General features: G+C 44.2%; 1 protein-coding gene across 1 annotated transcript in view; it reads left to right on the top strand.

Moving 5' to 3' along the window:
- LOC109923440 (ATP-binding cassette sub-family C member 10-like) overlaps positions 1-26,822 on the top strand; it is a 57,393-nt gene extending 30,571 nt beyond the window's left edge. The window contains exons 7-11 of the mRNA XM_048596738.1: positions 8,561-8,640; positions 16,565-16,736; positions 21,226-21,324; positions 21,917-22,106; positions 23,491-26,822. Coding sequence (XP_048452695.1) covers positions 8,561-8,640; positions 16,565-16,736; positions 21,226-21,324; positions 21,917-22,106; positions 23,491-23,519 — 570 coding nt within the window. The 3' untranslated portion in view covers positions 23,520-26,822. The remainder of the gene's footprint in view (positions 1-8,560; positions 8,641-16,564; positions 16,737-21,225; positions 21,325-21,916; positions 22,107-23,490) is intronic.
- The last annotated feature ends 219 nt before the right edge of the window (positions 26,823-27,041 follow it).

Raw genomic sequence — 27,041 nt, 5'->3', positions numbered from 1 at the left:
AGGATATTGGTCAGCATGAACGAGTTGGACCAAAGGGTCTGTTTCCATGCAATAGAACTCGATGACTCTATGATCTTTCTTTGGGAAAATGCAAAAGTTCATTGCTGAGGAAGAAACAGCTTAATACAACCAAACAATGTCAACATGAGTAAATGAGAGGGAAATCGTATTGACAAATTTGGTAAAGTTTTTTGAGAGTATAACACTATAAAATAAAGGAGCAGACTTTGGCCATTTGGCCAATTGAGTCTGCTTTGCCATTCGATCATGACTGATATATTTTTCAATCCCATTCTCCTGCCTTCTTCCTGCAACCCTTGATCTCCTTACTAATCAAGAGCCTATCTATCTCTGTCTTAAATACACTTAGTGACTTGGCTTCCACAGCCTTCTATGTCAATGATTTCCACAGATTAACTGCCCTCTGGCTGAAGAGATTCCTCCAAATCTCAGTTCTAAAGAGTTGTCACTTCACCCTGAGGCTGTGCCCTCGGGTCCTAGTCTCTACGACGAGTGGAAACATCTCCATACCCACGCTATCCAGGCCTCTCCGAATTCTGTAAGTTTTAATCAGATCCCCCCCCACATCCCTCTAAACTCCATCAAGTACAGACCCAGAGTCCTCAACCGCTCCTCATATGACAAGCCCTTCATCTCCACAATCATTCTTGTAAACCTCCTCTGGACCCCCTCCAACACCAGTACATCTTTCCTTAGATACAGGGCCCAAAATGCTCAAAATATTCCAAATACAGTCTGAACAGTGCTTTATATAGCCTAAGCAGTACAACTCTGCTTTAGTATTCCAGCCCTCTTGAAATGAATGCTAACATTGCAATTGCCTTCCCAACTGCCAACTGAACCTACATGTTAACCTTTAGAGAATCCTGAATGAGGACTCCCAAGACTCTTTATGCTTTAGTTTTCTGAAGCCTTTCCCAGTTTTGAAAATACTCTACATCCCTATTCTTCCTACAAAAGTGGGCTAATAACAAGTTCAACCACTTCAGAGTATGACCTCCGTCCTCCATTTTGATTACAACTTCCCTCACTTGCACCTTGCCCCCAGTCTTGTTGCTTTGTTCTCAGCAGAGTAGGCCCATTTTCCCCTTTTAATGTCTATCATTTACACCTCATGTAATTCTCTATTTTTCTGTACCACCATTAACGTCCGCTTTGCCCTTTGCTATGGACACTCTAAAAACTGTTCAACTCACTCCTCCTCCTCCTCCTCTGCCAACAGCATAAAAACCATTTTCCAGCCACTTTGAAGACTCAGGATGTTAATTCCATATCTCCACCTTTGCTGCCAGACCTGCAGAATTTCCCAGTATTTTCTGTGTTTATTTCAGATTTCCAGCATCCACAGCATTTCGCTTTTATTATAGGAAGTAAATGTGAAGCATTTTCTTATAGAAAGAGCACACAAATAAGATTCCCATGCAATTGCTGACAAAAGATTTGTGTTTTATAACCATAGATAGAAAGTCATAGAGTCAAACAGCATGGAAACAGACCCTTTGGTCTAATTCATCCATGCTGACCCATTTTCCCACCTGCTTGCATTTGGCCCATATCCCTCTAAACTTTTCCTGTTCATGGGCTTGGCCAAATGTCTTTTAAATGTTGTAACTGCACCTGCATCTGCCACTTCCTCTGACAGATCATTCCATACATGCATCATACTCTATGTGAAAATTTGCCTCTTAGGTCCCTTTTAAGTCTCTCCTCTCAATTTAAACCTATGCCCTCTAGTTTTGGTCTTCTCCAACCTTGGAAAAAGATCTTGGCTATTCACCTTATCTATGCTCCTCATTATTTTATAAACCTCTAGAAGGTCACCCCTCAGCTTCCCAAGCTCCAAGAAAGAAAGTCCCAGCCTATCCAGCATCGCCTTCTAACTCAAACCTCCAGTCCTGGTAACATTCTTGTAAATTTTTTCTGCACCATTTATAGTTTAAGAACCATCTTCCTATGGCAAGGCGACCAGCATTGTAGGCAGTATTCCAAATGTTGCCTCACCAATATCCCGTAAAGCTACAATATGACATGCCAACTGCAATATTCAATGCTCTGTCCAATTTAAGCGTGCTGTTCTGTGTGGCGCTGTGATTGTATAGTGGTTAGTACTCTGTGTTGCGGCTCCAGTAACCTTGGTTCGTATCTGAGTCGTGGCAGTGGGTACTTGATGTATTTTGTGAGGAGGCGATGGCCCAGTGGTGTTAATCCAGAGACCCACATAACATTCTGGGGACCTGGGTTCAAATCCTGCCATGGCAGATGGTGGAATTTGAATTCAGTAAAAGTCTGGAATTAAGAATCTAACAATGACCATGAATCTATTGTCGATTGTCAGGAAAAACCCATCTGGTTCACTAATGTCCAATCTTACCTGGTCTGGCCTACATGTGACTCCAGACCCACAGCAACGTGGTTGACTCTCAACTGCCCTCGGGGCAATTAGGGATGGGCAATAAATGCTGGCCAGCCAGGAACGCCCTCATCCTGTTAATGAATAAAGGAAAGGTGAATGTGCCAAAGGCCTTCTCCACCACCCTGTCCTCATACGATGCAGCCTTCAAGGAACTATGCACCTGCACTCCTATGTCTCTCTGTTTGACAACACTCCCCAGGGCCTAACCATTAACTCTTAAGTCCTGCCCTGGTTTGTCTTACATCTCTGTATTGTTAATATTCACGTCCATGTTGTTAATATACAGCTCCACATTATTCATATTCACCTCTGTGTTGGTAATATTGAATACAAAAAGAAAAAAAGTCATTTGTCATTTATATAAATGATTTGGATGCGAACATAGGAGGTACGCCTAGTATTTGCAGAAGAAACCAAAATTGGAGGTGTAGTGGACAGTGAAGAAGGTTACCTCGAGTACAGTCGTATCTTTCAAGGAACTTTCAAGATGGGCCAGTGGCCTGAGGAGTGGCAGAAGGAGTTTAGTTCCTTCACTGCCGCTGGGTCAAAATCCTGGGATTCCCTCCCTAATAGCATTGTGGGTCAACCCACAGCAGGAGGAATGCAGCAGTTCAAGAAAGCAGCTCACCACCACCTTCTCAAGGGCAACGAGGGATGGGCAAGAAATGCTGGCCAGCCACTGACGCCCACAACCGACAAAATGAATAGAATAAGAAAGTGGAGTCGCAGGTAGATAGAATAGTGAAGAAGGTGTTTGGGATGCTTGCCTTTATTGGTCAGTACATTGAGTATAGAAGTCGGGAGGTCATGTTGCAGCTGTACAAGGCATTAGCTAGGCTGCTTTTGGAATACTGCATGCAATTCTAGTCTCCCTGCGATAGGAAGGATGTTGTGAAACTTGAAAGGGTTCAGAAAAGACTTACAAGGATGTTGGCAGGGTTGGATAGTTTGACCTATAAGACTGGGGCTATTTTCCCTGGGGCATCGGAGGCTGAGGGGTGACCTTATAAAGGTTTATAAAATCATGAGGGACATGGATAGTGTAAATAGACAAGGTCTTTTCCCAGGGCAGGGGAGACCAAAGCTAGAGGGCAGGGGTTTAAGGTGAGGGGGGAAAGATTTAGAAGGGACCTAAGGGACACCATTTTCAAGCAGAGGGTGGTGTGTGTATCGAGTGAGCTGCCAGTGGAAGTAGTGGAGGCTGATACAATTACAGCATTTCAAAGGCATCTGGATGGGTATACGAATAGGATGGATTTTGGGGATATGGGCCAAATGCTGGCAAATAGGACTAGATTTTTTAATGTTTTAACGTAAATCTGTAGTTCGGGTTGCAGTTGGAGTTGTTGGTTGGTTCGCCGAGCTGACTACTCGTCATTGCTGTGTAGCCTCTGTTGAATGCTGTTGTTCTGTCCCGCTCTGAATTTATACGGTCCGGTTTGTCATGGTGGGCAGTCTTGCTTCTGGTTTTGTACCATAGTGTTATATAGATGGGGTCTATTTCAATATGTTTGCTTATTGCATCGATGGTTGAAAACCAGGCCTCCAGGAATTCTCGTACTTGTCTTTGTTTTGCTTGTCAGTAGTACTGTGGCTTTGTCCCAGTTAGACTGATGTCCTTCTATGTCTGAGTGTATTGAAATGAGGGAGAGTTGGTCGTGCCATTTTGCTGCAAGTTAGTGTTCATGTATCCTGGTGCTGAGTTTCCTGCTCATCTGTCCTATGTAGGTTTTCTCATTTTGTACATCACATTTGTCCTGTTCATTGTGAGTATGGGGTCTTGCGTCTTTGAGAGTAACTGGCGAAGTGTGGCTGTTGATTTGTGTGCAATTCTTTATTCCAAGAGGTTGTAGGACTCTTGTATTCAGTTCTGATGTGTTTCTAATATAGGGTAGGGTGGCCAGTGTGTTGGGGCACACAATGTCTTCTTGGTGTTGTTTGTTTGCTAAGCATTGGTGGACGAGACTGTTGGGATACCCATTGTTTGCAAAGACTCTGTATAGGTCTACCTCTTCATTTTTGCGCGGCTCTGGAGTGTTGTGTGTTATCGCTCGTTTATACAGAGTCTTGACACAGCCCTATTTGTGGACACTGAGGCGATTAGTGTTGTAATTCAGGATTTGGTCAGTGTGTGTAGTCTTTCTGTATATGCCGGTAAGGAATTCACTGTTGTTCGTTCATTCCACCATTACACCTCGAAATGGGAGTTGATTGTTGTTCTCTTCTTCTCTGTTGAACTTGATCCCGGTGAATGTGCTGTTAATAAGGTGGTGTGTTTGTTCTAACTTTGCTCGTTTAATGATCGCAAAGGTATTGTCCACGTGTCTAACCCACAGTTTAGGCTGGATCTGGTGAGGGCTGTGCATTCCAGTCTTTGCATAACAGCTTCTGCTATGAGCACCGACGTGGGTGAACCTATGGGTGTTCCATTAATTTCTTCATATACCTGGCCATTGAAGACGATGTATATGGTAAGGCATAGGTCCAGTAATTTTAGCATGTTGTCCTTACTGATGGTTTCATTGGAGGTTTGTGTTTTCGGATTGTCCAATAATGTGGCCAAAGTTACAGTACTATGACAAGCAAAACAAAAACAAGCACAGGAATTCCTGGAGGCCTGGTTTTCAACCATCGATGCAATAAGCAAACATGTTGACCCCATCTACATACCACTCCAGTACAAAATCAGAAACAAGACTGTCCACCATGACAGGCCGGACCATATAAATTCAGAGTGGGACAGAACAACAGCGCTTCAACGGAAGCTGCACAGCATTGACGATGTCACCTAGAAGGGAGACGAAACGTTTGCATGAAAACCAGTCAGCTCGGCAAACCAACCAACAACTTCAGGATTAGAAAACTTCCAGTTTTCAGGTTCCAGCTGCCTCCTCTTTACCATGGACGTTTAATCCCTTTACACATCCATTCCCCACCAGGATGGTCTCAGGGCTGTCGGCTTCTTACTGGAGCAAAGGCCTGAACCGTCCCCACCCACCACCACCCTCCTCTACTTGGCTGAGCTCATCCTCACTCTCAACAACTTCTCTTTTAACTCCTCTCATTTTCTTCAGGTCAGAAGGGTGGCTATGGGTACCTGCATGGGCCCAAGTTATGCCTGTCTGTTCGTGGGGTATGTGGAACATTCGTTGTTCCAGTCCTATTCCAGGCCCCACCCACAATTCTTTCTCCAATATATCGATGATATTGAGGTTGGTTGGCTCGCCGAGCTGTTTTGTTGTTCTGCACACGTTTCGTTACCGTGCTGGATAACATCCTCAGTGCAGCAACTGATGAAGAGGCTGCACTGAGGATGTTACCCAGCATGGTAACGAAACGTCTGCGGAACAACAAAACAGCTCGGCGAGCCAACCAACCTCAACACCCACAACCTGAGCTACAGATCTACTCCAAAACCTTAGATATCGATGATATCATTGGTGCTGCTTCCGTCTCTCATCTGGAATTGGAAAAGTTCGTCGATTTTGCTTCCAATTTCCACCCTGCCCTCACTTTCACCTGGTCTATCTCTGACTCCTCCTTTCCCTTCCTCGATATCTCTGTTTCCATTTCTGGGGATAGACTGGCCACTAATATCCACTATAAACCCTCCCACAGCTACCTGGACTATACATCCTCACACCCTGCTTTCTGTAAAGACTGCATCCTATTCTCTCAGTTCCTCTGTCTCCATCGCATATTATCAGGTGAGTCCAACTTCGACCAGGGAGCCTCTGAAATGTCCACCTTCTTCCTCAACCAAGGATTCCTTAGCACTGTTGTCGACAGGGCCCTCAACCGAGTCTGACCCATCTCCCGCACTTCCGCCCTCAACCCTTCTGTTCCCTCCCGCAACAGTGATAGGGTTCCCCTAGTCCTTATCTACCATCCCACCAGCATCCACATCCAGAAGATCATCAGATGCCATTTCTGCCACCTCAAGCACGATGCCACCACCAGATACATATTACCCTCCCCCTTGTCCGCCTTCTGCAGGGACCCTTCCTTCCAGGACACCCTGGTCCACTCTTATTTCACCCCCAACACACACCCACAGCCCCAAGGCACCTTCTCCTGCAAACAGCAAAGGTGCAACATGTGCCCATTTACCTCCTTCCCACTATCCAAGGTCCCAAACATTCACCTTCACCTGCAGTTCCCACACTGTAGCCTGAGATAGTAAGAACTGCTGATGCTGGAGTCAGAGATAACACAGTGTGGAGCTGGAGGAGCACAGCAGGGCAGGCAGCATCAGAGGAGCAGGAAAGTTGACGTTTTGGGTTGGGACCCTTCTTCAGAAATTTGTGTTATCTCCACAATGTAGTCTGCTATATTCGCTGCTGCTCACAATGTTGTCTCCTCTACACTGGGGAAACGAAGTATAGACTGGGTGACTGTTCGCATCTATGTTCTGCTCACAAAAAAGACCCTGACCTACCTGTTGCCTGCCACTTTAACATACCACACTGTTCCCTGGCACATCTCTGTCTCAGGCTTGTTGCAGTGTTCCAGCGAAGCTCAACACCTCATTTTTCTCTTGGGGATCCTGCAGTCCTCCAGACTTAATATCAAGTTCAATAATTTTAGGGCCCAAACTCTCCTGTCTTCTTGATTCATTCATGGGATGAGGGCGTTGCTGGCTAAGCAGCATTTATTGCCCATCCCTAATTGCCCAGAAGGCAGTTAAGAGTCAACCATGTTGTCGTGGATCTGGAGTCACATGTAGGCCAGACCAGGTAAGGATGGCAGTTTCCTTCCTTAAAGGACATTAGTGAACCAGATGGGTTTTTCCGACAGTCGGCAATGAATTTATGGTCATCATTAGACTCTTAATTCCAGATATTCATTGCATTCAAATTCCACCATCTGCCGTGGCAAGATTTAAACCTGGGTCCTCAGAATGTTATCTGGGTCTTCAGATTAACAGTCCAGTGATAATACCACTGGGCCATTGCCTCCCCCTGTCCCATGTCCTAGCCCCCTACCCCACACACCAGGCCTTGTTATCACATAGCCTGCCATTACAGAGAGCTTACCTGTTGTTAGTTGCTAAAAGTCCCCATTAACAACTATTCATGCTCCCAGCCAGATTGTTATCACCTCCTTTGTCTGTCCAACTGCTCTTCTCTCTCTTCAGGCTCCACCCTATCATTTACTCCCTACCCCATTCCCTGTGCTATTTTCTGCATATATACCGACATTATCCCAGCTACCATCAGTTCTGAGGAAGGGTTACCGGACCTGAAACTTTATCTCTGATTTGTTCTTCACAGATACCGCCAGACCTGCTGAGCTTTTCCAGATGCTTCTGTTTTCACTCCAGGACTAGGTTTATTTGGGATATCTGGCTGCATGGGCGAGTTGGACTGAAGGGTCTGTTTCCAAGCTGTATATCTCTTTGACTCTATGATTCTTTGCCAACTTTTATACAACAATGTTGGACTTCTGCTGGTTTATTGTTTGCAGTTCAGAGGAAGGCTGTTTTGGAATGACATCAGGGTGTTGGAGAGGGCACGGAAAAGATTTATCAAGGTGACACCAGGGCAGCAGGACTGCTGGAGAGACCTGACTTGTTAAACTTGTATTTGGATCACAGAACAATTAAGTGGAAACATAAGTGTGAAATTCACAATTATCAAGGGCTTTGGTAGATTGAAGAGGGAGGAATGTTTTGCTCTGTTACGGGGGTTTCTAACAGTAGTCACAGGAGTCTCATGCACAGTGGGTTGAATGGTCTCATTCTGATCTGTAAGCTTCTATAATTCTTATGCAAACATGTCATTTATGGAATTAATTTTTAAGGGCTGACTTAGATAGGAGAAATGAACATAGTTCACTAAATATGAGATATGAATAAAAAGATTTTTAAAATTCTAAAATATTCTCTGTGTATTTCCTGTTATTGAACGGTTGAGCAGGATGAATGGAGTTATTTCCATTTTCCTTTTCTCTGCTGCTGTGTTCCAGCCTGTTGATGTATTTTGTATTTCTCACAATTATGTTTCTAATTGAAATACCCAGCGTATTGATTACCAACTGGGTCTTCTGTTCAGCTATGCTGAACTGAAAGAACGTTAAATGGAGACATTCATTAAAGTGACAGATTCTGTTTCAATCTATCTGCAGGGGGAGCTGATAGGAGTTGTTGGAAAGGTCGGTTGTGGCAAGAGCTCCCTGATAGCAGCGATCTTGGGAGAACTCAACAGGTAACTTAGTAAAAACGTCAGTTGCAGCATGGAAATGAGTCATTCAGCCCATCTGTCCTGGCTTTTACCCTTCACACGGATGCATACACTCAGTCTGTTCCCAAATGATAATATCTCTGATTTGAATAATGGAGCAGCCTGCTGCATCAGTGTAAAAGGCAAAGCTGAAACACAGCACCTTCCAAACCCACGACCACTTCCTTCTAGAAGGACAAGGGCAGCAGATATATGGGAACACCATCATCTGCAAGTTCCCCTCCAAGCCACTGTCCTGACTTGGAAATATATTTCTGTTCCTTCACTGTCAGTAGGTATTAATGGATGACTTAAGGGCCTTCTCTGAGTTACATGCGCGCGCGCGCGCACGCGCACACACACACACACATATATACACGCGCGCGCACATACACGCGCGCACACACACACACACATATACACGCGCGCACGCACGCACACACACACAGTTGGATGGGTTAACGGTGGGAGGTGACCACTCTGCATCCTCCCTCCTGATTAAACACCACACCACCTTTAAACTCATTGTCATAGCAGCATTAAATTCATAGTTTCTGCCTCAGAAATGTAAGGGAATTGCAGTGTCATGGCTCTGTACATTTCATCTGCTCTTTGTTTGAAAGCTCTGACATTTAATTTTGCATCAATGACTCCTTGTTCTCATCCCCCTAACTTTATGGATAAGAGCTTGTGTTGGTAATATATTTAATAGCATGTACCTGCTAACCTCAGCAGAGATGGAGAAATGTGGTTTGGTTAGGCAAGGTTCCTTCTTTTAAGAGATCGTAGGAACTGCCGATGCTGGAGAATCTGAGATAACAAGGTGTAGAGCTGGATGAACACAGCAGGCCAAGCAGCATCAGAGGAGCAGGAAAGCTGAAGTTTTGGGTCTGGAATTCAATAAGTATCTGGAATTAAGAGTCGAATGATGACCATGAATCCATTGTTGATTGTTGGAAAAACCCACCTGGTTCCCTAATGTCCTTTAGGGAAGGTAACTGCCATCCTTACCTGGTCTGGCCTACATGTGACTCCAGACCCACAGCAATGTGGGTGAATTTTAACTGCCCTCTGGGCAATTAGGAATGGGCAATAAATGCTGCTTAGCCAGCAACGCCCTGATCCCATGAATGAATTTTTAAAAAATAGCCTTTTGCTAACAGTTTTGGCTAGTTTTCTTTCAAAATTTACATTCACTCTTTTTGTTACTTTTTAGCAAATCTTTGTTAATTCTTAGAAGTTTCCTACTCATGAAATGTATCCCAGGTTGTTGAATGAAGCAAGGGAGGAAATAGGAGGGGTGGTTGCAAAAAAATGTCCAATTCCTCACTGACCACAGGAGAGGAGCTGGAGAACTAGAGGTCAGCCAGTGTGGCACTGTTATTTAAGAAGGGAGCAAGGATAAACCAGGAAACTACAGGCCAATCACTCTAACCTCTGAAGAGTAGAAAATACTGGAAGCAATTCTTTGTGAAAGAACTAATCTGCACTTGGAGAGGCAAGGATTAATTAAAAATAGCACGTTTAAGGGGAGGTCATGCCTGACCAACTTGATTGAGTTTTTCAAAGAAGTTATCAGATGTGCAGATATAGGCAATGCTTTTGATGTTATTTACTTGGACCTCAGCAAGGCTTTTGAGAAGCTAGGAGCCCATGGGATCCAAGGAAATTTTGTAAATTGGATGCACAGTCAGCTGAGCAATAGGAAGTGACGAGTGATGGTTGATGGGTGTTTTTTTGACTGGAAGCCTATATTCAGTGGGTCCCACAGAGTTAGTGTTGCTCTTGCTTTTTATGATTTTTATAAATGATTTTGACTTGAATGTTGGAGGGTTGCTTGATGAGTTTGTGGATGATATAAAAATTGGTTGTAGCTACAAATAGTGAGGAGGATAGCCTTAGATGACAAGACAACATAGACAGGCTGGTCAAATGTGCACTTGCAATGCTAAGCCATTGAGTTGAAGGGTGTTGTTCTGCATTCTGGATCTCTGTGACTGAAAAATTGAAAGCAACAAGAGACCTATCTCGGAGATAGTAAGAACTGCTGATGCTGGAGTCAGAGATAACACAGTGTGGAGCTGGAGGAGCGCAGCAGGCCAGACAGCATCAGAGGAGCAGGAAAGTTGATGTTTCGGGTCGGGACCCTTCTTCAGAAATGGGGGAGGGGGAAGGGAGCTCCGAAATAAATAGAGAGAGAAGGGGTGAGGCTGGGGAAGGTAGGTGGGATGGTGATAGGTGAGTACAGGTAGGCAGTGGTGGGGATTGGTCAGTGAGGTGGGAGGAGCGGATAGGTGGGAGAGAAGATGGACAGGTTGTGTCAGGTCAAGGAGGCGGGGATGGGAGAGAGGGTTGGTCATGGGATGAGGCCTGGGGTGGGGAGATTTTGAAACTGGTAAAGTCCGCATTGAGACGATTGGGTTGTAGGCTCCCAAGATGGAATATGAGGCGCTGCTCCTCCAGTTTGCAGGCGGCGTCGTAGTGACACTGGAGGAGGCCCAGGATGGACATGTCGCCCAGGGAGTGGGATGGGGAGCTGAAATGGTTCATGACCAGAAGGTGTTGTCGTTTGTCGCGGAAAAGAGCACAGGTGCTCTACAAAGCAGTCTCCGAGCCTCCGCTTGGTCTCACCAATGTAGAGGAGGCCACAACGGGAGCAGCGGATGCAATAGACCACACTGATGGATGTGCAGGTGAGCATCTGTCTGATGTGAAAGGTTTGTTTGGTACCTTAGATGGAGGTGAGTGGGGAGGTGTAGAGGCAGGTGTAGCACTTCCTGCGGTTGCAGGGAAAGGTGCCGGGGGTGGTGGGACTAATGGGGAATGTGGAGCAAATGAGGGAGTCGCGGAGAGAGCAGGACCTATTGAAGGCAGATATGGGTGGGGAGGGAAATATATCTTTGGTTGTGGGGTCGGATTGCAGGTGGCGGAAGTGGTGGAGAATGGTACGTTTAATACGGAGGTTAGTGGGTGATACATGAGGACAAGGGTGATTCCGTCTTTGTTTTTGTTGCGGGGGAGGGTGGGGGGATGTGAAGGCAGAGGTTTGGGAAATGCAAGAGATATGGTCGAGAGCATTTTCAACCACCGAAGTGGGAGGGTTGTGGTCCCTGAAATAAGAGGACATCTGGGATGTTCGGGAGTGGAACGCCCCATCTTGGGAGCAGACGCGGCGGAGGCAGAGGAATTGGGAGTAGGGGATTGCATTCTTGCAGGAAGGTGGGTGAGAGGAGATGTAGTCCAGGTAGCTGTGGGAGTTGGTGGGCTTGAGATAGATGTTGGTTTTGAGGTGGTCACCAGAGATGGAGACAGAGAGGTTGAGGAAGGAGAGAGAGGTATCAGAGATGGTCCAGGCAATCCGACCCCACCACCAAAGACATCTTTCCCTCCCCACCCTTATCTGCTTTCCGGAGGGACAACTCTCTCCGTGACTCCCTTGTCCGCTCCACACTCCCCTCCAGCTCCACCACACCCGGCACTTTTCCCTGCAACCGCAGGAAGTGCTACACCTGCCCCCATACCTCCTCCCTCACCCCCATCCCAGGCCCCAAGAAGACTTTCCACATCAAGCAGATGTTCACCTGCACATCTGCCAATGTGGTATACTGCATCCGCTGTACCCGGTGTGGCTTCCTCTACATCGGGGAAACCAAGCGGAGACTCGGGGACCGCTTTGCAGAACACCTACGCTCGGTTCGCAACAAACAACTGCACCTCCCAGTCGCGAACCATTTCAACTCCCCCTCCCATTCCTCAGACGACATGTCCATCCTGGGCCTCCTGCAGTGCCACAACGATGCCACCCAAAGGTTGCAGGAACAGCAACTCATATTCCGCTTGGGAACCCTGCAGCCCAATGGTATCAATGTGGATTTCACAAGTTTCAAAATCTCCCCTCCCCCTACCGCATCCCAAAACCAGTCCAGCTCGTCCCTGCCTCCCTAACCTGTTCTTCCTCCCACCTATCCCCTCCTCCCACCTCAAGCCGCACCTCCATCTCCTACCGACCAACCTCATCCCGCCCCCTTGACCTGTCCGTCCTCCCTGGACTGACCTATCCCCTTCCTAACTCCCTACCTACACTCACCTTTACTGGCTCCATCCCCGCCTCTTCGACCTGTTTGTTTCCTCTCCACCTATCCTCTCCTCTATCCCTCTTCTATCCGCCTCCCACTCTCTCCCTATTTATTTTGGAACCCCCTTCCCCTCCCCCTTTTCTGATGAAGGGTCTAGGCCCGAAACGTCAGCCTCTCTGCTCCTATGATGCTGCTTGGCCTGCTGTGTTCATCCAGCCCTGCACCTTGTTGTCTCGGATTCTCCAGCATCTGCAGTTCCTACTATCTCTGGTCCAGGTGAAATTGAGGTTGGGGTGAAAGGTGTTAGTAAAGTCAGTGGACTGTTCAAGCTCCTCGTGGGAGCATGAGGTGTCGCCAATACGGTCATCGATGTAACGGAGGAAGAGGTAGGGGATAGTGCCAGTGTAGCAGTGGAAGAGGGACTGTTCCACGTGTCCTACAAAGAGGCAGGCATAGCTTGGCCCATGCGGGTACCCATGGCCACCCCATCAGTCAGTAGGAAGTGGGAGGAGTTGAAGGAGAAGTTGTTAAGGGTAAGGACAAGTTCTATTAAGCGGATGAGGGTGTCACTGGAGGGGGACTGGTTGGGCTTGTGGGAGAGGAAGAAGCAGAGGGCTTTTAGGCCATCTACGTGGGGATACAAGTATACAGGGATTGAATGTCCATAGTGAAGATGAGGCGTTGGGGGCCAGGGAATTGGAAGTATATCTAACCTAGTTCCAGAGAAACTGGTTGTTAAAACCACGCATCGGGTTGTGAACTTGAGAATTTCAACTTTAACTTTAATTTAAATGCCAACTACTAAAAAAATTAGAAGTGGACAATGAATAAAGACTTTCTAAGCCACCCACTCCAGCATAAAGTCTGAAATGAGAGGAACACAGAGTGGCCAGAAGATTTTGGGGTTAGAGGTGATCATTGAGCTCAGGAGAGAAATCACGTGATGAAGGATTTGAAAGCAACAAAGAAAATGAAGAAATCAAAACAATGCTTGTTTGAGAGACAGTGTAAGTCACCAAACATCAGTGTGCTGGCTCGAAAGGATTGATCGGAGTTTGGTCTTGGGCAATCTATCTTAAGCTATGATGTTTGGCTTGAGGGAGACTGACCAGGAATGTGTTGAGATAATCCAGTCTAGAGATAATGAAGACATGATTGATAGGTATATGAGTAGATAAGCTGAGGTAGCAATAAGATACCAATGTCCAGAACAGTCTGCCTGAGTCTCAGATTTTTGCCCCAAGAGGAATGGAATCAGAATCCAAGTAATGATGTTTGGAGCCAGGACCAAAGGAATGCTTTAGTCTTCAGTTCAGAAGATGCTTCTTATTTGATATTTCTTGAAGAACTTAACGATTGAAGGTGTGTGGAAAAAAGTGATTGATTTCAAATTTTGTGGAAATACCTGGAATGTTTTTTTTAAACAAGACTTACTGGAAATTATTTGACTGGTGAGATCTGCATGTTCTGCTGTAGATCCCTACTGGGCTATTTGAACAGTGGCTGGATGGAAAGTGCTTCGGTACCTGATCTTTGGCTGGGGGATAAGAGGCCTGTGAGGCAGGACTGCCCAGCTGATCTCTCATATTTAGAAACATAGAAACAGAGAAACTTGGTGCAGGAATAGGCCATTTGGTCCTTTGAACGTGACTAATCATCCACCTCATTACTCCTGTTCCCACTTTCTCCTCATACTCTATGATCCGTTCAGTCCTAAAAACAATATCTAACTCCTTTTTGAAAACTTTCAATGTTTTGGCCTCAGCTACTTTCTGTTCCAGAGAATTCCACAAACTCACTACTCTCTGCGTGAAGAAATTTCTCCTCATCTCAGTCTTAAATGGCCGACCCCATATACTCAGACCACGGCCCCGGGTTCTGGATCCTCCGGTCATCGGGAATATCCTTCCTGCCTTTACCCTGTCCAGTTCTGTTAAAATGTTTATCTCCAAATTGCCAGACTATTTCTGCACCATCCAGCGCTGCACTGGCAGTAATTTTGTCCAATTAAATATTAGGAAGTGTTGCAACCAAGACTGGAGGAGATGGTACGACTATGAGAAGAAGAATGTTTTCATTATCCGACCCCACTAGTCCACGAGCCCCTCCATTATAAATGTTTTGATTCAATCACCAAAATGGCCTGTTGTTTCACTTTTGGTACTGCTATCCAGAGGAAAAGTCACATTTACTAGGTTCCTTTAAAGAAGTTTAAAAAAGTCCATTTAACATAAAATAATAATCATTTCTACAAATGGCAAAGATGGTTAACATTTGAATTGTAATCCAGAATCCCAAAACAAACATACTAACAGCCATACAAAGTATAACACAACCATACAGAGATTATATTTCAACAGGGCAAAAGAAAATCACCCTTGTTGGCAATTGCCTGGAAAACAAAAGGTAGAATTTGACAAATTCTCACATTCCATCAGATTTCATGATGATGAAACTAAATTGCTGAAAGCCATAGACGAACGACAGGTCTTCCAATCAAGGGCGTGATTTACACAGAAATCCAGCTACCCTGTCGTTCTAAGTCTTTGGAAAGTGATCACAGTTCAGCTTTAAGGATTTACAAGCTGATGAAGATCCTGAGATGTGGATTCTTTATCAGGTTCTCAAATAGTTCAAAGAAAAAACAGAGACTGAGACTTTTTTTTTCTTGTAAGCTTTAGAGGATTTCTTCCTTCTGGCTCCCTAGATTTTTAAAACATAAACCAAGACCAAAAAGGGTTCTGAAGACATGTCGCTGAACCTGACATGTTCACTCTGACTTCTCTCCACAGGTGCTGCCAGACCTGCTGAGTTTTTCAAGCAATTTCTGTTTTTGTACCAAAAGGTGTTGCTAGGCAACTACCTGAACAGAGCCCCAGAGTATCGTGCAATGAGGTTGTCAGCAATTATGGCCGCATCTCTTTCTTCCTTAAAGCTTTGCCTGGTTGTTTTTCCCAAAATTAGGTGACTTTCTGTAATCAGGTGGTTTATTGTTGACCTTCTTGAACCGGTGCTGGCCTTGGAGTGTCAGTACATCTGTAATACTGTTGGGCAGGGTGTTCCAGGATTTTGGCCCAGCAACATTGAAGGAACAGTGATCCACTTCCAATATGGACTAAATATTGGATGTTTGTGGATATGGTGCCAGTCAAGAGGTCTGCTTTAGATGGATGATGTTGAGCATCTTGAGTATCTTTTAGAGCTACACTCATTCGGGCAAGTGTGAAATTTTCCATCAGATATAGCAAGAACTGCAAATGCTGCAGTCAGAGTCAATACAGTGTGGAGCTGGAGGAAGACAGCAATCCTGATGAAGGGTCCAGACCCAAAACGTCAACCATCCTGCTCCTCTGATGCTGCCTGAAGTGGTGTGTTCCTCCAGCTGCACACTATTGACTGTGAAATTTTCTATGATGCTCCTGACTGTGTCTTGTAGATGTTCTAAGGCTTTGGGGAGTCAGGGACTAAGATATTCTCCACAAAGTTTGTAGCTTCTGACCTAATGTTGTGCTACAGTTCTTATGTGGCGCAATCAAATCAGTTTCTAGTTAATGGTGACTCCCAGGAAGCTGACTGGGGAATTCAGTGATGGTCACACCATTGAATGTCAAAGGGAGATGGTTAGTTTCTGCTGCCCTTGTTAATCATTCAGCCTTGCATCTTCTTTTTCTGTAAGGTTGATTTTGACTTAGTCTCTGAAAGAATCTTTACCTTTAGAGATTTCACATTTACATTCTTTGTTCAATTTACAAGCTTCAGGAGATTTTTGGAGTAATTGAATGGATTTGCATTTTATTACTGAATGTTTTTTCTTTTTATCTCACTATCTGTAGGCTTGATGGGGAAGTGTATATCTCAACACAAAAAGAAGGCTTTGGCCTGGCAGCTCAAGAACCCTGGATTCAGTTTACGACTATCCGGGAAAATATACTTTTTGGAAATAAGTACAATGCTAAGCAGTACCAAGAAGTGATTGAAGCTTGTGCACTATCAGAGGATCTTAACGTATGAAATCTGTAACTTATTTAATGTCTAAAATACAAAGAGTAATTGGGGAGGTGATGGCCCTAGTGGTATCATCACTGGACCGTTAATCCAGAGACCCAGATAATGTTCTGGGGACCTGGATTCGAATCCCGCACGGCAGATGGTGGAATTTGAATTTAATAAAATGTCTAGAATTAAGAATCTCACGGCGACCATGAATCCATTGTCAATTGTCAGAAAGACGCATCTGATTCACTAATGTCCTTTAGGGAAGGAAACTGCCTTCCTTACCTGGTCTGGCCTACATGTGACTCCAGACCCGCAGCAATGTGGTTGACTCTGAACTGTCCTCTAGGCAATTAGGGATGGGCAATAAATGCTGCCTGTTCAGTGATGCCCTGATCCCATTAATAAATAAAAAAGAATTCTAGTTGTAATGATCCAAATTCTTCACTGATGTAATTGGGGTGATTTTAATGAAATTTACTGACACTTTCCCTTTCTCAATCTGCAGTGTAAATATCACAGATGGTTACAATGCAAATACCAGTGCCCATTAGAAAAAGCCCTCATGAAGTGAAACAAAATGATTTGTCCTTCCCATCCTCATCTTTGCCACCATCAAAATAGCAGCAATTTAGCTTGCAACTCATATTGGTTAGAGAGCTTTGAGTGGGATCAGTGGAAGAGCTTGCCATAATATTCCAATCTTCCCCAGATACTGGGGAGATAATAGAAGATTTGAGAGGGGCGAACGTGACACTGTCATTCAGGCAAGGTATAAAGCTGCTGCTGGTAACTGCAGGCTTGTCAGATTAACATCAATATGGGTTTGCTTTTAAAAACACAAATCAGGGAATAATCACAAATTCTTGAGGAGCTTGAGTAGATTCTGGAGAACCAGCATGGATTTGTAAAAGATAGATAGATTGCGTTTGACTATGAGGAAGCAATAGAAGGTTTGTGAGGAGAATGTTGTCTCTATAGATTCTAGGACAGCCCAGAATACAAGGTATTACTTAAAAGGTTGGTTAACAAATTGAAGTACATTGAAGAAGCGGGTCATTGTCAGCTTGAATAAGTAATTGGGTTTAAGAAAGAGACAGCAAGTCATTGTAAATGTTTTTTTTTGGACTTAACGATGGTCAATATTGGTGTTTTCTGAGGATCAGTGCTTTGACCACTGCATTTTTAAAAAATAGTTATGATTTACTTGCATTTTGGAATACAGAATACATTCTCAAAATTTGTTGATGATACTGACATTGGAGGCATGGTAAACAATGAAGATGATACCAATGAACTACAATAAGACTTAGGCTCACAGAATGGCCACCCAGATGGCAAATGGAATTTAGTAGAAAGGTGTGAAGTGATGCATCGTGAGATGCATAATAGATTTAGTGGTGGTTTTAAAGAACAGTCAGATGTACATGGACCTTGGGATTTATTTGCATAAATGTTTGAAGATGCCAGGACATAGTGAAACAATAGACAGCTAAACACAGAGACTGTTTTGACTCCTACTTAGAGATAGGGAGTTTAGAAAAAGCAAGTTATGCTGAAACTTCAGTCACGTCAGTGAGAGTATTGTGTCCAGTACTCGTTAAATCACATTTTAGGAATGAGATTTCCCAGAATAGTTCCAGGAATGGAAGCTTTTAGCTACAGGGTTATAGACAATAATGCAAAAGACGTGGCTGAACGATCTGTGACCGTCTTTTGCTAGAGTACTGAGAGAGTGATTCATCTCGGCTTCCTCCTGAAGTCACAGCAACACAGATGCCAGTCAAAAGGCAATTCAGTTCACTCCATGTAATGTCAGGATACAGCTGAAGGCACTGGGTGCAGCAAAGGCTTTGGACCCTGATAACAGTCTGGCTATAACACTCAAGAGTTGTGCTCCAGAACTTGCTGCTCTCCTAACCAAGCTGTTCCAGTACAGCTACAGCACTGACATCTGTCTGTCAATATGACATATAGCTGCAGTATTTTCTGTCCACAAAAAACAGACCAATTCCAACCTAGCCAATTCCTATTCTGTTAATCTCACCCCCATCATCAGCACAGTGATGTGTCATTGATAGTGCTACCAAATTGTAATTATACAGTAGTAATCTTCTTACTGATGACCAATTTAGATTCTGTCAACTTCTCATTTCATTCAAGCTTTGGCCTAGGCCTGGACAAAAGAACTAAACTCGAGAGGTCAGCAGAGACTGCCTGCCTTTCGCAACAAGGCAACATTTGACTGAGTGTTAATCATGAAGCCAGCAAAACTGAAGTTGTTGAGAATTAGGAGGAATATTCTCCATTTATTGTAGTTAAACCTCTCAAAAAAGAAGTTGGTAGTTGTTGGAGGTCAGTCATTCAATCCCAGGCCACTGCTGCAGGAGTTCCTCAGGATAGTGTCCTGACCCCAACCTCGTCAACTGCTTCATCAATGACTTTCCCTCCATTATAAAGTCCAAACTGAAGATATTCGCCAATGATTGCACAATATCCAGTACCATTTGTGACTTCTCACGTACTGAAGCAGGCTGTGTCTATGTTCAACAAGACCTAGACAACATTCAGGCTTAAGCTGATAAACGGGGGAACGTAGCAGCTTACAAATTAGAAGCAGGGATGGGCCATTATCCCCCTCAGGTCTGTTCTGCCATTCAATAACATCATGACTGAAATGGACGTGGGCTGGACTCCATACTCATACCTACTACCAATAATCTTTGTCTCCCTTGACCTACCTCTTCCTTAAAAATAGTGAGTGACTCTGCCTGTACTGCTGTCTGGGGAAATGAACTTGATAGACTCATGTCACTCTGAGAACGTTTTTCTTCTCACATCCATTTTAAATGGAAGACCCTTATTTTTAAAACGGTGTTCTCTAATGCTAGTCTTTCAAACAAGGATTCAATGCTATTTCTTATCAGTGGTAACCCCTAAGATGTTGACAGTGGGCAATTTAGCCACAGTGATGCCATTGAATGCCTAGAGGAGATGCTTAAGTTCTTTCTTTTTGGAGATGGTCATTGTCTGGAATTTGTGTGGCACATGTATTACTTCCCACTTCTCAGCTCAAGGCTGAATATTGTCCGGGTCTTGCTGCCTGTGGTCATGGATTGTTTCAGTATGAGTAGTCATGAATGGTGCTGGACATTGTGCAAACATTGGCAAACATCCCCACTTCTGACCTTATGATAGAGAGAAGGTCGTTGATGAAGCAGCAGAAGATAGTTGGGCCTAGGACACTACCCTAAGGAACTCCTGAAGAGTTAAAGATAGAAACATAGAAACTAGGAACATGAATGGGCTATTCGATCTTCGAGTCACTCTGCCATTCAGTGTGATCCTGGCTGATCCTCTATGACAACTCCATATTCTCGCTTTCAGCCCATAACCCCTTGAAGCCTTTAATATCTAAAAATTTGTCAATCTGTTTCTTGAATATGCTTAGTGACATGACCTCCACCCTTCTGTTGTGGAGAATTCTACAGGTTGACTATGGTCTGAATGAAGAAATGTTTCCTCATTTCGGTCCAAAATGGTCTACTCCATGTCCTTAGACCGTGATTCCTGGTTCTAGACTAACCAGCCAGAGCAAATATCTAAATACTTCTTAAGGGTTCTGAGGGTTTCTGTCTCTGCTACTCTTACGAGCGGTGAGTTCCAGATTCCCAACAGTGTCTGGGTGAAAAAAGTTTTTTCTCACATCTTCTCTAAACCTTCTGCCCCTTTACCTTAAATCTGTGCTGTTGGTCATTGACTCCCCTCAGCAAGAGGTAAAGTTTCTTCCTGTCTACCCTATCTATGCCCCTCATAATTTTAAATGTCTGAATCATACTCTCTGTCAATCCCATCTGCTCAAAGGAAAACAATCTCAGTCTGTCCAATCTTTCTTCAGAACTGAAACTCTGCAGCCTAGGCAGCATCCTGGTAAATCTCCTCTGCACCCTCACCAGTGCTATCGCATCACTCCTATAATGTGCCGAACTGCACACCTGATCCATGGCAGATGCAATCAGATACAGAACCTTTGGTTTTATCTTTTTACTGTTGTTACCTCTCACCATATCTGCTTGTGCATATTTGGCATTCGCGCTCTGTCCCTTCCTGCCATACTGTGATCATCATTTCCTTTCTTGCTACCTTGCTGTCTTCTCAAAGCAAAATATCCCATCTTCCCAAGCTGTTCTCTGACCTACTATTTCGTTTATAATTCTGTCTCTCTCTGGTACTGGTGCTAGTGCCCCTACAATTGAAATCCATTTCTGCTGCATGAATCATTCATTTATGTGTTGACCTCTCCAATCTCATTTACTCAAGATCAGGTTGTAATTCCTGTACACCTGTTGCTCTGTTCTTCCATGTGATGGATGTTCCCAGGTGTGGAATATACTATTAAATCACAAACTATTGTATTACAGCCTATTGTATTTACAGCCTTCAATGACACTATCCCAGAACTGCTACAGCGATTTTAATTCTAACTGTTACTTGGATCTAGATTCTGCCGAACGGGGATCAGACGGAAGTTGGTGAGAGTGGAGTGACCCTCAGTGGTGGACAGAAAGCTCGTGTCGCTTTAGCAAGAGCTGTTTACATGGTAATTTTAGTTATGATGCAGGTTTCAAGTATTTATAACCAATGAGAAGGGAGATTTGCGATTGTACACAGATTACTTATGGCCAGGATGATTGGAATATCCTTGTTTGTGTTCCTGTGAAATGTTGAGAAAAGGAAGGATTTCCCAAATGTAATTACCTGGGAGGGAAAGACTGGAGGAGTTTACGTCGCATTGAGAGTGACTGAGATGATGATGGTAGGAATTGAATGTGATATTCACCCCGTAGAGCATGTTTTGTCTTCAGTTCAGTCTCAGCTGATCAGTACTCCTTGTCTGCTTATCTTTTCTCCATATTCTTTAAGGTTTTATCCGAACAAACTATCTCTCAGATGTGAGTTTTTCATTGAACCTAGACTAAACAGTGTTTTTAATGGAGAATATTCCAGCTTTTCTCTATCCTTTGTGTGAGGAGATGCTTTGTGACACCATGTTTTGCTACAGTTTAACCTCACGGATGCAGATATATTTACCAATCTTTCTGCTGAATATTTGATTTTTGAGGCTGCTTAGGGGAGGAGTTTGATAAAGAAAATGAATTCAAGAACTAACTAATCATTGTTATCTGCTGCAGGGGAAAGAACTGTACCTCCTTGATGACCCATTAGCTGCCGTGGATAAGGATGTGGCCAAACACCTGCTAGAAGAATGTATTTTAGGAGTTTTGAAAGATAAAACTGTCATCCTTTGTACACATCGGACAGAGTTTTTGGATAAAGCCGACGTGGTAGTGTTAATGGAAAATGGAAGAGTTGTAAAGACAGGTGAGTTATTTACTCCCAATGTAAATGCAGATATCTGACTGATCTGTAACGTCTGTAAGTTTCCATCTTAAGTCCTCAGTTTATGCTGCATTTGCTGGTGTCATTAGGGACACTGTCAGAGAGGAGCTTATGAACTTGGGTTAGTTGTTGGCTTCTTGTTGTTCACGTATGTGGAGATGGTACTACAGTGCTAATAATGCTGGACAAGTAATCCAGGGATTCAGACTAATGCTCAGGGGAGAGGAATTCAAATCCTGCCATGGCAATGTGTGGAATTAAAATTCAGTGAACAAATAGAATGACAGAATTGTTACAGAGCAGAAACAGGTTCTTCGGGCCATTGTGTTTGTGCCAGCTGTCAAAATGAGCATCTCACCTACTGCCTTTCCTTGCTCTTCTCCTTGTAACTGTGCACATTATTCCTTATCAAAAAACTATGTAATTCCCTTTCGAATGTCTCAGTTAAATCTGTTTCTAACACATTGTCAGGCAGTGGATATCAGACCCTAGTCACCAGTTGTGTGAAACTGTTTATCCTCCTATTACTTCTGCTTCTTTTCCAAATCCATTTAAATCTGCGCCCCCTCTTGTTCTTGATCTTGAGACACGTGAACTGTTTTTTCCTATCTACTCTCTCTAGAGCTGTCCTGATTTTGAACACATTGATGAGATCTCCTCTTACTGTCTCCTCTGTAAGAAAAACCATTCCAGTTTCTCCAATTCATCTGCCTAACTGGAATTCCTCTTCCTGGAACCATTCTCATAAACCTTCTCTGCATGCTGTCTAATTCCTTCACCTCCTCCTGAAGTCTAGCTGCCAGAACTCAGCAAAGTACTCTATCTGAGGCTGAACTCATGTCTGCTACAAGTTCAGTATGACCTCCTTGCTTTTGTAATCTATACCCCCATTAAGTTCAATTAATTACAAAAATTCAGAACAGAATGCTAGTCTCTGATGGCACTATCAACTATTATCAATTTCCATTAAAAAAAATCAAAAAAGGTTTGGGCTGCAAGTAACTTCATCGTCAACCGTATGCTCATGACTAAACAGTCTGATGTGGAATTTAATGATGGACATTCGCAGGACTGGTAGTTATTGCTCGTGTTGCTTAGGGAGCTTCTGCAACTGCGCCATATCTGGCTGACTCCTGTGTTTGACATAGATTGCCCTTGGAAAATGCTGAGCTAAGTTTCAGTACTGACCTCCATCTGCGTTATTCTGCTGCAGTGTTTTCCCAAGAAGTAATACTCAATATGTAATTGTAAAGCTCTTTTTTTTAGAGTGACCTTGTCTCATTTGTACCAATCACTTTGAAGTTGCTTGCCCTGAGACAGTTCCTCATTGAACGTTTGCTTGAAGTTTCTGTTGTCATCCTTGCAGGAGACATCCCATTGAAGGTGAATTATTGAAAACTGTCTTTCATGAAGAAGGGTCTCGACCCGAAACGTCAGCCTTCCTGCTCCTCTGATGCTGCTTGGCCGGCTGTGTTCATCCAGTTCTACACCTTCATGTTGTTGAGCCCACTACTATGAAGGATTTTGTGTTTTGTGTTTGTTTTCCTGCTGTCCAATACTCATCATTGCGTCTTAGGGGAAAGCATTCCAGAACCTTTGTTAATTTTGGTTGGGTTTGTGACCTCAGTTGTCTAATATAGGCAGTCAGTGATTTATTAGCAATTTTCTGATGGTTTATTAAGTTTATTCAAAAGCAGAAGTTTAGAAATATTAGTTAATTAAACAATGAAAAGTATACGACCACAACAATAGGGGCTAGTTTACTGACCCCTGAGGGCAAATAGGCGGTTAACATGGAATGTGTTAGTCTCTTTAAAGTTGTGAAGGCAGCATCCTGCTCTGAATCGGAGGGGTTAGGGAACTCTTTCCTTGGCCTTTCTCCTCCTCTTTTGGTCATTCTTCCATCTGGAGTGAACAGCTCTCTGAAACCATATTCTGCCCCTGAAGACTTGTTGATCTACCCTATATCTAGGGCCAGATACCATACACTGTGTCCATCAATTGTCTGAATCCTTTTGGTCAGTGACCATGGGTCAGCTGCTCCTGATGTTGGAAAACTGTTGTCCCCTTGCTCAACTCCATTTGAAGGTGAGAACAAAACCTTCTCATTTTCAAAAACATTGTGCTTGTAACTGGATAGTGCTGTGCCCAATAAATCTTGTGTTTACACTGGTGCAGGCTAGTTACTACTGTAATACAGTTCAATGATACCTCACGCCACACGAGAAATAACCAATGTGAAATTGTTTTAAATGGGACATCAGTTTTCAATACTTGATGTAACTCCTTTAGCAGACCCATATTTCTGTCCCAAACAGCACAGGAAGTGAGGATAATGGCCTGGAAGTTTAATTTTAGTCTTTTCTGCTCATTGCTATACTACTTCCAGACACCGTCATGGAGTAGGCATTGGCAGAATCTTCTTTCGGGACGCATGTGAGGATGTCTTCATCAATAGTGGCATCCCTAAGAGGGCCCTGCCAGACGTGAGAATTTTTCTGCAGCCTTGAGCTCAACTATGTCATCTACAGTTAGGTCAAGTCCTTTGGGATTTTGGTAGAGGCACACAGTCTTGAGAGATTGAACATCTTTCACCCATAGAACCTAGTGCTGATTAAAAGAAGCTGGGAAGTTATGAATGAATGACTTATAAAAAAAAACACCTTTTCCATACGTGCTATTTTGATTGGAGTAATCATTGGTTGTATACAGTGTATATACTGGGAGAATGGGCATTGAAAATCTATTGTTTAGCCTGGAGGGTTCATGAAGATGGATGAAAGGTGGGATATAGCATGAAGGGGATTAGGAGCCTTTGGAAGTCAATGGAGGGGTAGAGGTTGCCAAAGGGCATGGGTAAGACCTTTTGAATAGACCTTTCCAAGGGTTCACTCATCCAGGTTTGTGCTGATGAAAACTCTCAGGGTCCAGAACCACAAGTCCTTGAAAAGCTAGTTTGACTTCTCATAAACTTTGAGGGATAAGGAGTTGCCAGCCTTCTCCAGAGAGCACAGGGTGTGAGTTTGTGGCCTGCACCAGCCTATCATCTTGTACTGGTCAAAATCGGAAGGCACAGAGAACATACCAGAAACCCTGGAATCATATTCCAGGTGCAGTCTGTCAAAATCCAAGGAGTCTGTCAGACCCCATGAAAATGTGGCCCCGTATCGTCTGTCATACGGTTGGCACTAGAACCACTCAACTTCTAATGGACACCTTAACAGAACCTTTGTCAGGATCTATCCTGTGATTGAACGAAAGCTTATCCTTCAGGGGTGGATAGCTCAGTTGGCGGCATGACTAATTTGTGATGCAAAGTGATGCCAACAGCATAAATTCAGTTCCGGCACCGGCTGAAGGTCCTGCCTCCTGAACCTTGCCCCTCCCGTGCAGGAAGCAGATGGTGATAGTCAAGGTCTGTTTGTGTGACTGGAAGCCTGCCTCCAGTGGAGTTCCACAGGGATCAGTGTTGGGACCCTTGCTGTTTGTGGTATACGTAAGCAATTTAAACTTCGATGTAAGATGTTTAATGAGTAAGTTCATGGATGATACAAAAATTACTGCGGTTGTAAATAGTGGGGAGGATAGCTTTAGATTACGGGAGGATATGGTCAGGCTGGTCACATGGGCTGATCAGTGACAAATGGAATTCAATCTGGATAAATATGAATTGATACACTTGGTCAGGACAAACTAGGCAAGAAATACAAGGCAAGATACCATGATCACCATCTGTGGATAGATCCTATCTCACTGTCAGGACACACCCAGCAGAGGTGGTGGCACAGTGGTGTACAGTCAGGAGGCAGTTGCCTTGGGAGTCTTCAATGTTGACACTGGACCTAATGAACTCACAGGGCTTCAGGTTAAATTCCCACGTACCGTCCTCTGTTTTCTGATGAGTCAGTACTCCTCCATGTTGAGCAGCCCTTAAGGAAGCACTGAGGATGGGCAAGTGAACAAAACATAGTCTGGATTTCACTGTCCAACATCAAGAATGGCTCAGCAGCACCATTCCTGACCAAGCTGGTCAAATCCCAAAGGATCCTCACAACCTGACTTAAGCAAATGCATCTCTGTGAAGGCAAAGTGCATCTTCTCATTGAGAATGCCGTCCATTGTGTGCTGTGGCACTGTCACCGTGCCCAATGGGATATACTTCGAACAGAACTCAAGACCAAGCATCCATGAGATGCTGTGGATCATCAACAACAGAAGAATTGTACTCCACAATCTGCAACCTCATGGCCCAGCATATTTCCCACTCAACCATTGCCATCAAGTCAGGAGTTCACTGCTGGTTCAGTGAAGAGTGCAAATGGGCTTGTCAGGAGCAGCACTGGGCATATCTCAAAAAAGGACAACTTGCATGCCAAACAGCACAAGCAGCAAGTGATAGACAGAGCTAAGCGATCCCACAGCCTATAGATCAGATCTAAGGTCTGCCACATCCAGTCATGAATGGTGGTGGACAAGTGAACAACCCAGTCGAGGAAGCAGCTTAGCAAACATTTCCATCCTCAGTGATGGGAAAAGTTTGAGTGCAAAACATTCAGCCAGAAGTACCAAGTGGATGATCCATCTCAGCCTCCTCCAGAGGCCTCCAACATCACAGGTACCGGTCTTCAAACAATTTGATTCACTCCACCTGATATCAAGAAATCATAGAACCCCTACAGAGTGGAAGCAGGCCATTTGGACCATTGAGTCCACACCAACCCCCCGAACAGCATCCCACCCAGACCTACCCCCTAACCTATCCCTGTCACCCTACATATCACATGGTTAGTCCACCTCACCTGCACATCGCTGGACGTTATGGGCAATTCAGCATGGTCAATCCACCAAACCTGCACATCTTTGGACTGTGGCAGGAAACCAGGGCACCTGGAGGAAACTTATGCAGACACAGGGAGA

This window comes from Rhincodon typus, chromosome 5 (assembly GCF_021869965.1).
Source record: "Rhincodon typus isolate 14 chromosome 5, sRhiTyp1.1, whole genome shotgun sequence".
Lineage (NCBI taxonomy): Eukaryota > Metazoa > Chordata > Chondrichthyes > Orectolobiformes > Rhincodontidae > Rhincodon > Rhincodon typus.
This window is presented reverse-complemented; position numbering and strand designations above follow the sequence as displayed.